This window comes from Haemaphysalis longicornis, unplaced genomic scaffold (genome assembly GCF_048455015.1).
Source record: "Haemaphysalis longicornis isolate Haplotype H1 unplaced genomic scaffold, Haemaphysalis longicornis Haplotype H1 scaffold_12, whole genome shotgun sequence".
Taxonomy (NCBI): domain Eukaryota; kingdom Metazoa; phylum Arthropoda; class Arachnida; order Ixodida; family Ixodidae; genus Haemaphysalis; species Haemaphysalis longicornis.
The window spans coordinates 80489427-80504571 of NW_027526225.1; the positions used below are offsets into that span (position 1 = coordinate 80489427).

The following is a 15145-nucleotide window of genomic DNA, read 5'->3' on the forward strand; positions in this document are numbered from 1 at the left end:
GCCAGTGCCAGCCTGCGCGCGTTTTGTGAACTAGTTCGTGTAGCCATGAACGTTGTGGCCCAAAAAAAGGTGAACTCAATATAGAAAACATCGGCGGAAAACAAAAAAGTTAACTTACAAAAAAAAAAAAAGCACGTACCCGCGGGGATTCGAACTCGTGACTTGCAAAACATTTGCGGTGACATACACAGCGCCCCAGACCACTGAGCCACGGAGCGGGGCGCGAATGCCTTGCTAATATAGGGTATATATTGTACAACCGGTTTACACTTTTATTTAGTTTTGGCATTTCAAGCAGCTTAGGTGACTATTTGTTGTACTGCGATCGTGCAGTAAGTGTCGCCCGGTTTCCACAGTAGCTCACGTCTAGCAATTGCATTTCGTAGACGGAAAAGCGTTCGCAGATGCGTAGTCGTACTGCTGACCGCTGTGCTTTTGTTCGCCCAGCGCAAAAAAGTGCTTCCCGCGCCCTAGTTTTACGCTGTACGGTAAAAATATCAGTTGATTTTATTTCCTTAGTACCTATATTGACTTCGCTGACTCTTCTCCCGCCTTCAAGAGGCCTTATATTTTCCTACTGGCGTACCAGTCAGCGAAGCGTCGCATGTGCGCTTGTGTGAAGCGACCTTGACTTGGAGCTAGATACAGTGTACAAACAAACCAAGTAAAGAAAGGCACATTCTTCCATTCACAAACGTGTCCTGGCTTCGTTTCAACTAAGCGAACGAATTGCGACCAAGCAATTTTTTTTTAACCTCCTTGATTGCGACGACCCGCCGGCGGCCGGCGGACGAAACGCTGGGCCGACTGACTCTGTCGGCCGGGGAGCCGTGCAGTAGCGCAGCCGTGGCGCAGCCAATTGCCAGCTCATCCCCTCCTGACGTCACACGAAAACGCCACAGAAAATGGGCGAGCGTAAAGAGAGGAGGACAGCATTTTCGAATTAGTTTTTCTACTAAATAAAATCGCGTAAACGCGCCTAGAGTGGTCGAAACATGGCCTGGGGACTCCGGACTACAATTTGCGCTAGTAATCCCGCAATGTTTACATATCACTTCAGTGTCCCTTTAATGGCATAATAGATTTATCACACCAAGCTACAATTATATCTAGATCATGTTGAAGTTTAGCTCTGTCATCGGGTTTACAGATTGGAGAGTACACAACACAGTCATCGGCAAAAAGTCTTAATTTTGTTAGTATATTATTGGGCAAGTCGTTTATGTATATTAGAACGAGAAGCGGGGAGAGGCAGGCACCCTGGGGGACACCTGACGTCGGTGAGTCATAATCGTTAGCACTTGTGAATCGCTTCCGGTTTTTTAGGAAATTTTCTATCCAGGAAATTATGTTGAGAGGGATTCCAAGCTTGCATAGTTTAGAGAGTAATAGGTTATGAGGGACACGATCGAATGCTTTAGAGAAATCTAAAAATATGGCATCAGTTTGAAGATTTTCTTCCATGAAGTGAAGTATATCATGTGTGAATTCCGCTAGTCGGGTTTCGCACGATAGTAGTTTCCAGGAACCATGTTGATGAGCAAAGAAAAAATTGGTGGATTCCAGATAAGTCATGAGATTTGAAGCTATGATATGTTCGAGCATTTTCGATGGGATACTGGTTAAGGAAATAGGTCGGTAGTTTGCTGGGATTGCGCGGTTGCCTGATTTAAAAATTGCAATACCCTTAGCCTTCTTCCAATCTTCTGGTACGTTTCCTGTTTGTAATGATTGTGTGAAGGTCAAGGAAAGTATCTGGCTAGAGACTGAAATGGTACTTTTTGGTAATTTACTGTTAATACTGTCACATCCGGCCGAAGATGAAACTTTTAGATCGTTAATCAGTTTGAATATTCCTTCTGGCAGTTTGAATATTCCTTCTGGAGAGGTTTCAATTCCTGGCATCGCTACAGCTTCAGGATCCGGCAATGCTACAGTATCAGTGGTATTAGAAGAGGAAAACACAGACGAAAAGTGGTAATTCAAAGCAGAAGTGCACTGTGCGGCGTCGATTGATTCTCCGTCAGCATTAGTGAGGTCTAATCGATTAGATTGTGACGTAGGGGAAAGCGTGCACCAAAATTTGTTGGGGTTTGATTGAAGAATCGATAATAGGTCATCGGAAAAGACTTAAATTTTTGCAGCTTTGAGTTCGGTTAAGTACTGTTTCGCGCATGAGTGGTGGCGCTCCCATGCAGTTGGACTTTGGCTTAGGTGAGCCGATCTGTACAAGCGTTTCTTTCGGTTGCAGAGTGATTTTAGCTGTTTGTTAAACCATTGACAGTTGGAATCTGATTTAATGAGGGTAGTAGGAATTTAATTTATTTTTAAGGTTAAGCATTGTAGTCTTAAAAAGTTTCCAGTTAGCGTTGACACTTCGAGTTGGGTACGTACTCCTGAAGTTATCTAAGAACTTGGTGAGTTCGTGATTAATGGCGTTAAAATTTCCTCTCTTGTAATCTGTGATTACCTTCTGTGTGGATGATTTCTTTTTCAGCGGGGAAGAGATGCAAATATGGATTAGTTTGTGGTCACTAAGAACAGGGAGCGTGTTGATTGTTTTTATGTCGTCAGGGCACAAGGTTAGCAGGAGGTCTAGGATATTTGGTAGGGGAGGTTATGGCCTGGTGAAGATTAAAATCAAGTATACTGTTTAAAAATTGATGCTCTTGAGACGGTGACCCATTCGACACTGAAAGCAACCACCAGCTGATTGCTGGATAGTTGAAGTCTCTGAATAAAAATATGGGTGCCTTAGGATATTTATTGGTAACTGTAAGTAGGGATTGATGAAGTAGGTCGCAGAAGTCGGGGTGGCTGTCCGGTGGCCTATAGCAGGTGCCAAAAACAAATTTCGAGGCTCCGTTTAAGACAAGTGCCCAGGTTAATTCTATTTTGTCATCATGGAATATAAGTGAAGATGCTAGGGTATTAGTAATGGCTATCAGAACGCCACCTCCTCTCTTGCTTTCTTGATCGCGGCGAAAAAATGTGAAGTTCAAAATTGGAGGGAAACACTTCCGTATCCATAATGTCTTCATGCAACCATGTTTCAGTTAGTATGACTGTGTCAGCACTGATATCATTTAGGAAACTGTAAAGTTCATCGCGTTTAGGAATTATGCTTCGTGTGTTAGTAAATGCGATGTTTATGTTTAGAAATGCCATAGGGCGGACTCACGTGTTACACGAGGCGGAATGATTCGAAACCTGTCATGTGCTGCCAACGGAGGTGGCTTGTTGTGATTGTGAGTTGTTATCCAATGTAATGATGGGTGAGTTTTCAAGTTCCGTAATGCTATCCTTTTTCGCGTCATAGAAGTAGGTCTTGTTTCCAACAAACAGCTTGTCCACCCTCAGCTTGAATGCACACTTTTTTGGCCGAATGAATTTAAGCAACTTAGCACGCGCAAGGCGAGTGGCTGCAGCAGAGTCTTCCTTGACGGCGAAGGTCATTTCTTTAAGCTTGATTCCACAGCCTAAAATATTTTCTTTTGTTTTGAAGTGAGCAACCTTTGTCACAATTGGTCTTTTCTTGTCGGGCAAATTTTCCTATCCGATAAGCACATTCAATTGCACTTGGTTTGAGCGTTAAGTTCGGATTCTTCCCATGATTCTTTCACAGAGTCCTCAATACCGAAGAAGAGAAGGTTATTGCGGCGCAGTCGATTACTAGCATCGGTATTAGTGGCTTTTGCTGTTTCTATTTCATGCTTGATCTTGACAGCGTCTTCGGGTACGGCATTCGGTGAGGGTTCAATTCGGACTGTTTCTAGCGCTACAATTCGGTTTGTTAATGTTGAGAGAATTGTTTCATGGTTAGTTTGTACTGCCTTGAGGTGGTTAATATCTTCACAAATGGTTAGGACGGTTATATCGAGCTTCTTGATAGCGTCAAATAGGGCTTCTATCTGAGCTTTAATTAGGCCGGGGTTTAGTTCCACATCTCCGGACAGCAATAACATCAACTGTGACAGCAATTGTAGGGTGCACACCTTGTAACACGTACATAGCAGGTTGCATAATTTGAAGTCGTAGGGGCACGGCATCGACAAGGAAGTAGTTGCTGGTTGAGTATTGTTTAGAATGTGTAAGGTAACCAACCTGGAAGGTGAGCAGCAGCGTAAACATACTGCGCAAACTGGTGTCGGGCCCCGAGGTGAGAGTGATCTTCCAATGATTAAGTAGGCCGGATCGGTCCCACGTGATTGGTGACGTCGACGATGATTAGCGTTGCCAGGCGTAGTTGCAGGCGCAGGGTGGTGTTGGCGGGCTGGTGATCGGTAACAGGATCCATCGTTGATCCAAACAGCGCGTGCGCGCTAAAAGCACGGGTAGGCCACCGGGTGGTGACCAAGCGTAGTCGCCCAGGGCAGTGGTGTCAGCAACCCAACAGATCACGATCTGGAAGGTGAGCAGTGGCGTAAACATACTGCGCAAACCGATGTCGGGCCCCCAAAGGTCTATACAAAGGTATAGACCGGAAAATACGGTAGTAGCGTCACCATTTATCTACTGAAAATACAAAAATTTTTGTTTTGCTGAATCACTAGAGTTTAGTAGCTTAGTTGGGCTGTATTACGTGCAGGGGTGAAAAAAAGTGTGTGCTTGTTTCCTCCATTGCAGATTACTGGACCCCCAAGCACTTGGATCGAGCACAAGTGGTTTGACGGGGACATAAACAGGCCATCACCATCATCATCATTGTCTTCATTAGTGGGTCTCTGAGTGGCTTCGAATTCTGCAGTGTATGAACTCTGGACACCTCCCTCCTCCCCCTCCTCTTCTCAAAGGCGACAGTCTTCCTTGCGCCATTTAATGCCACTTGATTAACTCTTTCATTACAGTGTCACAGGCCATCGGACACGGAATTCTGATTGTTTCCAACCTGCTGCGAAAATACAAAAACTGCACCTTGCAGACAACTACCGCCATCTGGCGTATTCTTTGGAAACTCCTTTTTTAGTTTCAGTTTCGTTTACATTTCGCCTGCAGAGGTGGCCACGGTGCAAGCGAAATTTGCACCCGAGATACGTAGCTGCGAGCTGGGTAAGACGTGTCCAACTTAACGCCGCCGCGCTTTACAAAGGCTACCTACCGTCGGAGGGACTTCAGCAGCTACTGCTGCTGATTTTTCTGATCCCAGTAGCAGTGATGACTCCAGCAACAACGTGGGATCTTCAGATTTTATAGTTACGATGAAGCAGATATTTGAGTACAACAAAGGCACACCCCCTTTTCGCCCCTGGATCCTGCACAACACACATTGAAAAGGATGGAGAAGAGGAGTGGTTGCAAGATCTACTATGAAAAGCAAAAGCACAAAGCCGAACGAATGTCTTCGGTTCCACTTGCGAAGCAATTACCTTTGCTTTCCGCCGTCGGGCGACTGCTTCGCTGAGTAGCACTGCTGTCAAGGCCGTTAGATTGACAGGCCTTCAAAAATACAGAACATGGTGTATAGGACTGATGTATATATTGAATGATAGGCAAGGAACCTATAGGTACAACTTGTATGTTTCAGATTTCCTGAAATAATTTTCTGTCTTACTACAGTTACCTATTTCTATTGTGTTTATACTTTTTGGGGCAATTTTTTTCTGTTTATTTGACAACTAAACTCTGAATAATTGTACCTCTCACAAAGCTGTTGTTATGCATTCGAAAGGGCAAACTATGGGCTACAATTTCGATGCTAAATAACAATGCTAAATGACTCCAGTTTCTCAAGAGAAAGAAATTTTTCATGGAAGCACCCAAAGTCGGTAATTTTTCCGCCGTAACGAAAGAGTTAAGCCGACTGGCCAACAGGAAAAAGAAAATTTAGCACAGAGTGCATATAAGGACCATTTCAGACTGCTGGCGTGGCTCCTGGATGTCCACGTTATTCAGGACAAAGGACAGCTGGGGTGTATTTGAGGCAGCTAATAAGTACACAACTGAGAGTTCCCGCATTCTTTTAAAGACGATAGTCCTTCATGGGCTACTTAAACACAGAAGTTTTGGTCTTTCTGTCTGTGACTCGATTCAGTTATTCAGCCGAAATGAAACAGAAGCTGCACAATATACCCACAGCCAACGTTAAACGTCTAAGTCCAGTGTCAATGTTCATACTTGTCAACATTGTTGAACGAGAACAGGACATTATGCAAATATAAGGCAGAAAATCAATACATAAGTGATATTTGCAGTGTTCTATTAAAAAATTTATGGATGCTTAGTTTTTGCCAAAGCAAATGAAATACTACATCAACTACAAAAAACTGTCACCTGCTGTTGCCCACGTACACTACTGTTGCCCACACTCCTGGCGGCATTTTAAGAAATCAAGCGGCAACAATTACTAAAGGTTCCATGTTCTGTTTTGAACGCTCGTGGAGTAGGTCAACGTAGTTTTATAAATGTTGTAGTAGGGCGCCTCGATTCACGCGTCTCTGCCATACGGCAGCGCTGACATCGAGGCACCCAGCCTGGAGCAGTGGAACGCGGTAAATTTAAATTGATTTCAGCAAACCTTTAGCGTGTTCATTTTGGGAGGAACGAGACGGGAGTGGAACGGCATGAGAGGTGAGCAGAAAGAGAAGGGAGGCATTTACTTGGCAGGGGCGCCAGTCGACTACTATCATCTTTCGTCAATATTTGCGGCGAAAACAGCAGATATGCGGCCATTTTTTGTTAGGAATACATATTAGATCGAGCTTTACAATAGTGTGGTGCGGTCAACAAATCATGCACATTTGTGACAAAGAGGAAGATCGGAAACATGGTGGCCAAGACAGCAGACGTTTTGCTGTAAAAAGACGGTATACGACGCAAAAGACGCATGCAGCACGATATTCCTTGAATGATTAAGGGACGCAATGCTGTGTGTCTCTCAATGCGGCGACGCACGCAGCCTAATCTCAGTGTGGCAACGCAGCACAGCACGTGCCTTTCAGTAGCCATGGCGAGTCTCCAGTGCTTAGGAAAGGTGACACGACCTACTAGCGTTGCAGCACGGAGACCCCAGTCTTCTGCAAGGTTACAACTGGAAAATGGGATCTGCTTGAAACACGGGCTTGTCCTAGCATTTCGTTGAGGACAACTTGAACTTGAGTCCAACGAAGACTTTACCTTGCGGCTGTTGGCCTTTATAGCATTCAAGAGCTGGGTCAGGGCACTCCGTGATGCCTGCCGCTCTGAACCCACGGCCCAGCGGTCTCAAAGATGACGACGGCGGCAAACCGGTGGCCGAATCGCCAGACCGTATAGTTTCTCAAATATTAGTGAGAAACTATTCGCCGGGCCAGTGTCGATCGATGATAATCTTCGTGATGCCACTCATGATGACATCAGTCGTCACAGATAGCAGTTGAGAAAACAACGCAATAAAAATGTTGTTTAAGAGTGGCAGGATAAAGAAAAGGTGTTGGCTTAAACTGTTTCAAACAGAAAAAAACAGGAGATAAGAAAAAAGATGCGCATTATCCGAACACATGGTGTGCGAGCAGATCAGGCACGGGAAAACCAAATTGAGTTGGGCAAACTTCCGTTGCATCAAGTCGTGGGCGGAGAGGGAGGAGGGGGACGAGTTGTAGAGGGGAGAGGCAGCTACGTCGCAGAGGTTCCAGAATGCTATAACGTTTCGCCGACATTTGCAGGGAAGAAAGCATATACATGGCCACATACCTGTGCAAGGCTGCAGGCAAGATTCAAGGGTGCCTGGACTGCGGCGCGCCCTCATCCCACCAAGTAATGATTCATCCATTTTCTCCAATAAATGTTTACTCTCTCGCCCTTTTACAGTTTTCAGCTTCCATTCCCAGCTGTGGTGGCCGCTTTTCTGGTGGAGGTGAAAAGCGAAGATGCCCGTGTGTTCGAGATTACGGCACATGTTAGAGATCCCCAGGTGGTCAAAATTAATCTGGAGCCCTCCACTACGGCGCACCTCATTGCCTGTGTAGCGTTGGTGCATTAAACCTCATAATCCACCAATCAATCAAGCTTTTCACTCTTTTGACATTGTGGTCGTAATACTGAAAGTGATGTTGCATTGTATTTATTAAACCACAAAAGAGAAGCATACACGTATTAGGGGCTGGGGCTGCTGGTGTCTCCTGTCGTCGTCGTCGTCGTCGTAATTGTCGTTTAATGTAGTCGCAGTACTAAAACACCGGGAAACTCATTTACACCTCGAGCTAGAACATAATGCGTACTGAAAAAACACTGGGACACTAGTACACGCCTCGCCCTGGAGCACTTGACAACCCGTACTAAAAAAAACACCGGGACACCTGTTTACACTCGCGCTAGTGAGCTTCATGCTTCAAAGACAGACCGTTACAGCAGAGCTGCATACCTCTACCCCCAACGGTTTCATCTCCATTGGCAAAAATGCCAATGTTGAATGGAAGCTCCTGGCCTTTACTCGTTTTGAATTCACACAGAAGCTGTAGAGTTAGCGGTTGCTTGGCTGCGATGAGCAAGGCACGGATGATGGCTTTGATTGTAGCTCATTACGTTCCCCTTTGAAAGCCATGGTTCACTAGGGCCCCTGAGTTTTCAGGAACTGCTTTCCTTCTGCATCGTACCGGTATGAGCTCCGACTGTAGGGCAACGCGCTAGCAGGTATACGAACACGGAGCTTCATATCAGTGATATGGTCAAGATCATCGCTGTGGCAAGAAAAACAGCTCTGTGTTCGGCCAATGTACCTTTTATAACTGCATGCTGGCTGGGAGTGGGCTGGCTGCGAAGCGGGACGATGGAATATTGGGGTGATGGCGTGCGAACACCGCGTCGGATGCGACGGTGTCATGCGACAGGGGCACTTCTTGAGGGCAATGTTTGGGCTACTAACACTTGCTATGGCGGCTGCTCTGGCAAAGGCAACGGATCATGTTGCAGGCAGTCTTTGGCACTGTGTCTGGCAAGGCTAAGTACCGTGGCTGGGTCTAGCGTCAAAGGCACCGCGGAGGACGAGGCAGAAGCCGTCGCTTCAACCGGGGGGCTAGCTTCATGCTGCTGCCGGATGTCGGCTTCCAGTCACCAAATGAGCTCTTCTTTGAAACCGGCAGTGTCCAGCTGTTGCCGTGCCAATTCTTTCCGTATGAGGTCGATGAATAGGCGCGACATTGTCACTGAAACGAGCCGCTCCCACACAATTCCCGGCATGATATTCCGCCGAGCCGGATACACGCAGGCGGTCACACACAAAACACAATCTTGCTGGAGCGTCCGCCAGCAAGATTGGCGGGCGCTCCAATCTTGCTGGTGGTCTAGACCACCGGCCCTCTCAAGAGCACCAGCACACCTTTGCCCTCCTCCCCCCCCCCCCCCCCCCCCCCAAATGTGTGTGCATCACATCACCCACACGCGCACTGATGTAATTCTGCCTGGATCCACAACAGTTGCGTATACATTCTAAAATGTCACATGAAGGAAATTTTGAGCAATCGTCAGCGTTACTTCAGTAACCAAAATGACAGAGAAATTATCAACTCTGCAAGTTTAAGCCACTCTATCATGTTGTAGCCTCTTCTGTGTCTATCATGTTGTATCCTGTAGCCATGCTTCAGTTTGAACATCAGGGCCTCTGCTATCCAATGGAATACTTTAACTGTGTCATTACTGTCCGTTTCTTGCTGAAGCGTGGTAGTCTGTAGCGTTTATGTATGCGTGACCATGCAATTATGCATGTTTTCTTGGTGCACTCCGGGAAACAAAATGCTGACTTGTTTCGAGCATCGCATCATGCCCAAAGGTCATGCTGGGTCTGTACGACTGTCCATTGCTCTGTTTTTTGGTGGAATAAGGAGCTTCCCGACTTAATTTCCATTTCCCGTGTCACTAACAAAAAACTACAAAATTCTTATGCGCCCCATACATTCCAGAACCGTCCATGCTCTTACACTGTAAAGACTAAACCGGCAGTCTGTATTCGGCTGAACAGTGGCAGTGCACGAGTGCGCTAAAAAGTTTGTCAAGACTAAACCGGCAGTCTGTATTCGGCTGAACAGTGGCAGTGCACGAGTGCGCTAAAAAGTTTGTCATTTCATTAATGTTTGAAACCAAACTGGTAGAACCTTATTATGATTTTTTCCTCAGATCTTACGACAGAATTCCAAATGTGGCAAGATTTTGCTCGACTTGCACAGGACATATGCCTAACCGCAAGAGCATGGTCACACCGCCGTCTATTTTTTCTTGCTAAATTTAATGTTTGATATGGCATTGAATAATGAACTCTTACACTTAAGGGATGGCCGCCCCAGAAAAGTTACTGTATGGTACGCATTTATGCACGAAGCATTGAATACTTGACGGAGAATAATGCAACTATTTCAGAACCCCAAGAGGGAGCTCAGTACAGCAGACTCGACATTTGGGCTCTACTGAAATGTCGACCAGCTTCTTATGATCGCTCAGAGCTCAGATAGAAGCTACGAGATGGGCTGCGTTAGAGACTCAAAACAAAAACGGAAATCACAACTGGCATGGCTTGACAAATACCGATGGCTGAATTATTCCGCTTTGCGTGAGGGGTAATCCTGCCATGTTCATGTAATTTTCGCCATTAACAGCGCTGTTCTTGTGCTTATATCTGTGTGTTTAGGGTTGGTATTTGCTGAAATTATTGCTAGCGATATAACGCTTCTTGTATGCATGATTCATAGCCTGTCGTTTTTTTAACAAAGCACCTGTGCTACACATATTTTGTAGTGCCGGTCTTATCTTAAAAAGAAAACGAGAGGCTAAAATAACGTAAATTATGTTATTATAACGCAAGTGCATAAATTCGATGCAGACTGCACACTTACACTGGAAGGTGTTGTATGGGCGTAGAATGCTTAAATGCCAAAAATTTTCTTTTGCATTTGGGACAAGAACAACTTAATGAAAAAAATCTCATTCTTGCTGCAGAACTGTGACCTTCCCAAGATAAAATAGTAGTTGGTACCACTGTTTTATGGTTAAATTCCCAGCTGGAACTAGCTGGTACCAGTTAGGACCAGCAAGGACCAGCTGGGCCCAAATGGGAATTTAACCATACACCACCTGGGACCAGTTACATTTTCTCTTGGGTTACCTTCGGAGTCGAGGTATGGCGATGGTCCCGGGGACGTGGGCTGGTCACAATCGGGTACACCGTGGTTCACCTGAAGTCGCTCTATATGTACATGTCGCAGGGCCGCCTGGAGGGCTTGGAGCTGGGCGTGCCTGCTGCCTGTTTCGGGCAAAGGTTCTGCGCCTGGGGAGCCCCGTGTGCGGACGTGTCGGATCGCGAGCACCGCAGTTGCTTGCGCTAGGCGAGGGCTTTTCACTGCTCGGCCCAGAAGGTAGTGCTGGTAGCCCGTACATGCCTGGTAATGGAGAGGGCTTATTGGTGTGAGTACCCCCTGCCCTTGCCAGCAGCTGGTTCACTCCCTGTGAGATACACGCGATGTGGACCAGCTGGTCCACATCGCATGCAGAGGCGCCTGCCAGCTGGCCCCCTCTCTGCCTTCTCGACGTTGTCCATGGGAGGCGCATAGGTACGATGCTCCTTTGGTGCGCTCCAGTTCCAACGTAGTGAGGCTCACCAACCCCGTATTCGGAAAGCCAACTTACCGAATGACATAAGAAATTCTTTCGTAAGGGCCGCAAAAGGTAGCATGAGAGAAAGCCAGCGTGCATTTCAAAAGTCATCCTTATGAGAATTCAGTGGCCTTGTCGAAGTGGAGCAGTGAGGTTCAGTTAATGCAGGAGGAACGAACCTTAGGGGGTTGTGGATAGACAAGCAAGTTGGATGGTGGTCTTCGAGGGGCTGGGGGATCGTGTTAACGGTGCCAGTTGAGAGTAAGCGTATTGTAGAGGGGTTGGCTGGAAGGCGAAGTGTTGCTCTGTGTACCCTGCGCTGTAAAGCTTGATTGATTGTATCGCTTAACGCGCCGACGCAACGCAGGCCACGAGGCGCGCTTTTTAGGTGCGGAGCACTTTAGGACCTCACAATGTCCGTCCGCGTCCGTGCGCATAACATTTAAAATCGCAAAAAATCACACAGGCATCGGCAGGATTCGAGCCTGTGTTTGGTAGACCAGACAGAGGTAGTGTCAGTCGTGTTACCCATTGGGCTACGACCGTGAGTTAGTACCCGAGAGCCAAACGGCTTACTCCCTCGCCTGTAAGGGTGCGGAGTACCATAGGACCTCCCAATGTCCGTCCGCGTCAATCCGTGCGCACACCACCATTAAGCGAAATCTGTGCGGAAACTATCTAAAAGAGTACAAGAGCACTCCAAAACACTCGAAAACAGGCACTAACATTATCTAGCAACGAGATTGGATTGGATTGGATTGGAAAATTGGGCCCATCTCCCCGTGAGGGGGACTCGAGTAAATGCGTCGCATAGGGGGTGGGTGTATTGCGTTAACGTTTAGTGTTTGGGGAGTTGGTGGTAGTGAATGCGTTGTATCAGCAGCTTCTTGACGTAGTTTGAATGAGTCAAGGATATAAGGCGCGTTCGTAGCCTCCCATTCTGTGTCGGCTTTGTGGCGCAGTGGGTAGAGCACCATGCACATTGCGTTCCGCCCGCAGGGTCGAGGGATCGAAACCAGGCGCCGGATAGTATTTTTTTTTATATAGTGTAGGGGGAGGGGTGCGGACTACGACTACGGACGTCAACGCGGGTGACATCGTGAGTTACTGAAATGCTCTGCATTTAAAACATTTATTGAGCATAAAAGTGGGTGGCTTTCTCAGTCCGGATAGCCGCGAGCTAGCGCAGCTGCTTGGGCGCGAGTGATGAGGCGTTCTTGGTCCTCGCACCGTGAGCTGGCCAGCTCGCGCTCTCACTGCTCAGGGGATGGGGAAGGGAGGGAGTTTGGCGCGTAGGGGCATTCCCACACCAGGTGGTAGGTAGTGTTTGGGACGGAGCAAGAAGGGCAGTTGTAGGGGTAAGGGGAGGGAGAGATGTAGTGGAGTATCGTGGTGTTGTAGAATGTGTTGGTCTGCAGTCGACGCCAAATGCGAGCCGCCTGTGTGCTGAGGGATGGGTGAGGAGGAGGGCATTGAAGCCGCAGTTGGCGATAATGATACAAGATTTCAGTGTATCGGGGAAAGACCGGTGGATAGATGGAGGCTTCGGAAAGGTCCTCTTCCGTCGACGAAAACGCCCGGAATGTAAGAGCGCGGGCAGCGGCGTGTGCCGTCTCGTTTCCCTCGAGGGAAGAATGGCCTGGTGTCCATACGAGAAAACGCGCAAAAGCACCGGTGTAGTCAGGTTGTGATCAAGTTGTAATACACAGTGACTGCATCGAACTACGCTAAATGGCGCTACGCGGAAACACGAGATGGCGCCGCGGTGCACCGCGTATGTAAGCGGGGTCTGAAAATCCCATACCCTCTTCCCGCCATGGACGGAAACGAACGTAAGACGCGTCACGCTGCTGCTAACGTCTACGAAGACAACGAGCCTCCCCGAATACGAAACCGCGGCAAGCGGAGGCAAAGTGACTAAAATCGAATGACGGTCGTGGCGCAAATCGGATTTCACTCGGGGTGTAACTTGGATGTCACGTTCCCCGTACTCCGCACCCTCGCCATTATCCACGGAGTTGAGATGCTGCCATTTCTTTTAACGTGCGCCTAACGTGCGCCGAAATCTCGTACACACGGGTGTTTTTGCTTTTCGCCTCCATCAGAAAAGCGGCCGCAGCGGCCGGGAATCGAAGCTGCGACCTCGTAGAAGCATGACTGAAAGTCTATAAAACTAATTTCATGTAATCTGTGGTGCCTAAGGATGCTTATCGGCCTGCTCCCTTCCCTACTATGGAGCTGTAATAAACCGGGACGCTAGCCCGCAGCTGCTTCCGTTCCTGACTGCTGCATATGTGTAACTTTGGCTTTTTCTTCTTGTTCTTTTTTTTTTTTTCAGGTGTTGCATTCAGCGCGCTGGCCTTGTTCGACAAGTCAGGACACCTCTTTGAAGTTCCAAACCCGAAGCGCGTCCAAGCCTGCCCGTGTTCTGTACAAGCTTGCAATCCTTCATGCCGCCAAAACATGACGTCGTAGCATCTCGCCATGTCGCTCATACTCCTTGCTTCAATTGCGAAAATAAAAGAGTTTTCTAAATATTTTCTGCCTCTATCAAGGCTCCTGAGCTCGCTGGCTACGCCAGCTTGAGCACAGTGGCGTGCATGTACAGAATTGAAAAGAAAAAAATTAAAAATATGAATATAAAAGGGAATTTAGATGGGAAACTGCGCTTTAGAACAAACCCTCACTCACTAAAATCTCTGAATACGAATAAATAAGATCACATGAAAACTCACGTCGAAGAGAAAACTTCCCCTTCCTCCTTGGACTGATAACTCCGCGGCTCGGACTTGAGCTGCCTAATAAAGTTTCATCTCTCTCTCTCTCTCTCTCTCTCAAAAGGTCTACCATTACGCTGCACGCAAGGGAGCAAATTCTGACTTTCCTAGGCCAACCTCTCCAATAAACATATTTCTCTCTCTCTTTCTCTCTCGGGTGCAAGGACTGACACCCTTCTGCGGGGCTTATACTTCCACAGTTCCAGTGAAAAGTTTAACCAAAGAACGCTTGAAAAGACCCCCTTTATCAGCAAAAGATTTGCCCGATAACATGAAAGTTCTCACCCTTCGAGCCGAAGTATTGTGCACTATGGTCAAAACACGGCAAGTTTGCTGAAAGGGCCGCGGATTTCTAAATTACTGTCTCCGTTAATTAATTACGCGAAACTCGGTAATGCGTGGCTAATTACAGCTTCGCAGGCTTGTGGATGTGAAGGGGCGTATATTTTGGGCGTCCCGAAAATCTTTGGCCTGAACGGGCGTTGTCTAACCATTCTGAAGGCACCAAAAGGCGCAAGAAAGGCGCTAAGAGGCACGATTTGCGTCGCCGTTATCAAGAAAATCTTTTGCTGATAAGGGGGGTCTTTTCAAGCGTTCTTTAGCGAAACTTTTCCCTCAAAGGGTGTAGGTATAGCCCTGCAAAAGAGAGTCAGCACGTACACCCTCAAGGGAGTCAAAGTTTACACCTTTTCGCGCAGCCTAATGTTACACCATGGTTACACCTTCGAGTGAAAAGTTTTGCTAAAGAATGCTTGAAAATACCCCCCTTATCAGCAAAAGATTTTCCTGATAACGGCGACGCAAATCGTGCC

The 15145-nt window shown here is 47.2% G+C and overlaps 1 protein-coding gene across 4 annotated transcripts in view; it reads left to right on the forward strand.

Moving 5' to 3' along the window:
• Window positions 1-14094, forward strand: part of LOC144162855 (uncharacterized) — a 33457-nt gene extending 19363 nt beyond the window's left edge. Inside the window, exons 3-6 of one of the 4 annotated variants that reach the window (XM_077693561.1) lie at window positions 4627-4748; window positions 7641-7731; window positions 11169-11513; window positions 13895-14094. In XM_077693561.1, the coding sequence (XP_077549687.1) occupies window positions 7657-7731; window positions 11169-11288 (195 nt within the window). In that variant the 5' untranslated portion in view covers window positions 4627-4748; window positions 7641-7656 and the 3' untranslated portion in view covers window positions 11289-11513; window positions 13895-14094. The remainder of the gene's footprint in view (window positions 1-4626; window positions 4749-7640; window positions 7732-11168; window positions 11514-13894) is intronic. The other 3 variants (XR_013320783.1, XR_013320782.1, XM_077693560.1) reach the window with 3 other exon arrangements.
• Window positions 14095-15145: the final 1051 nt, after the last annotated feature.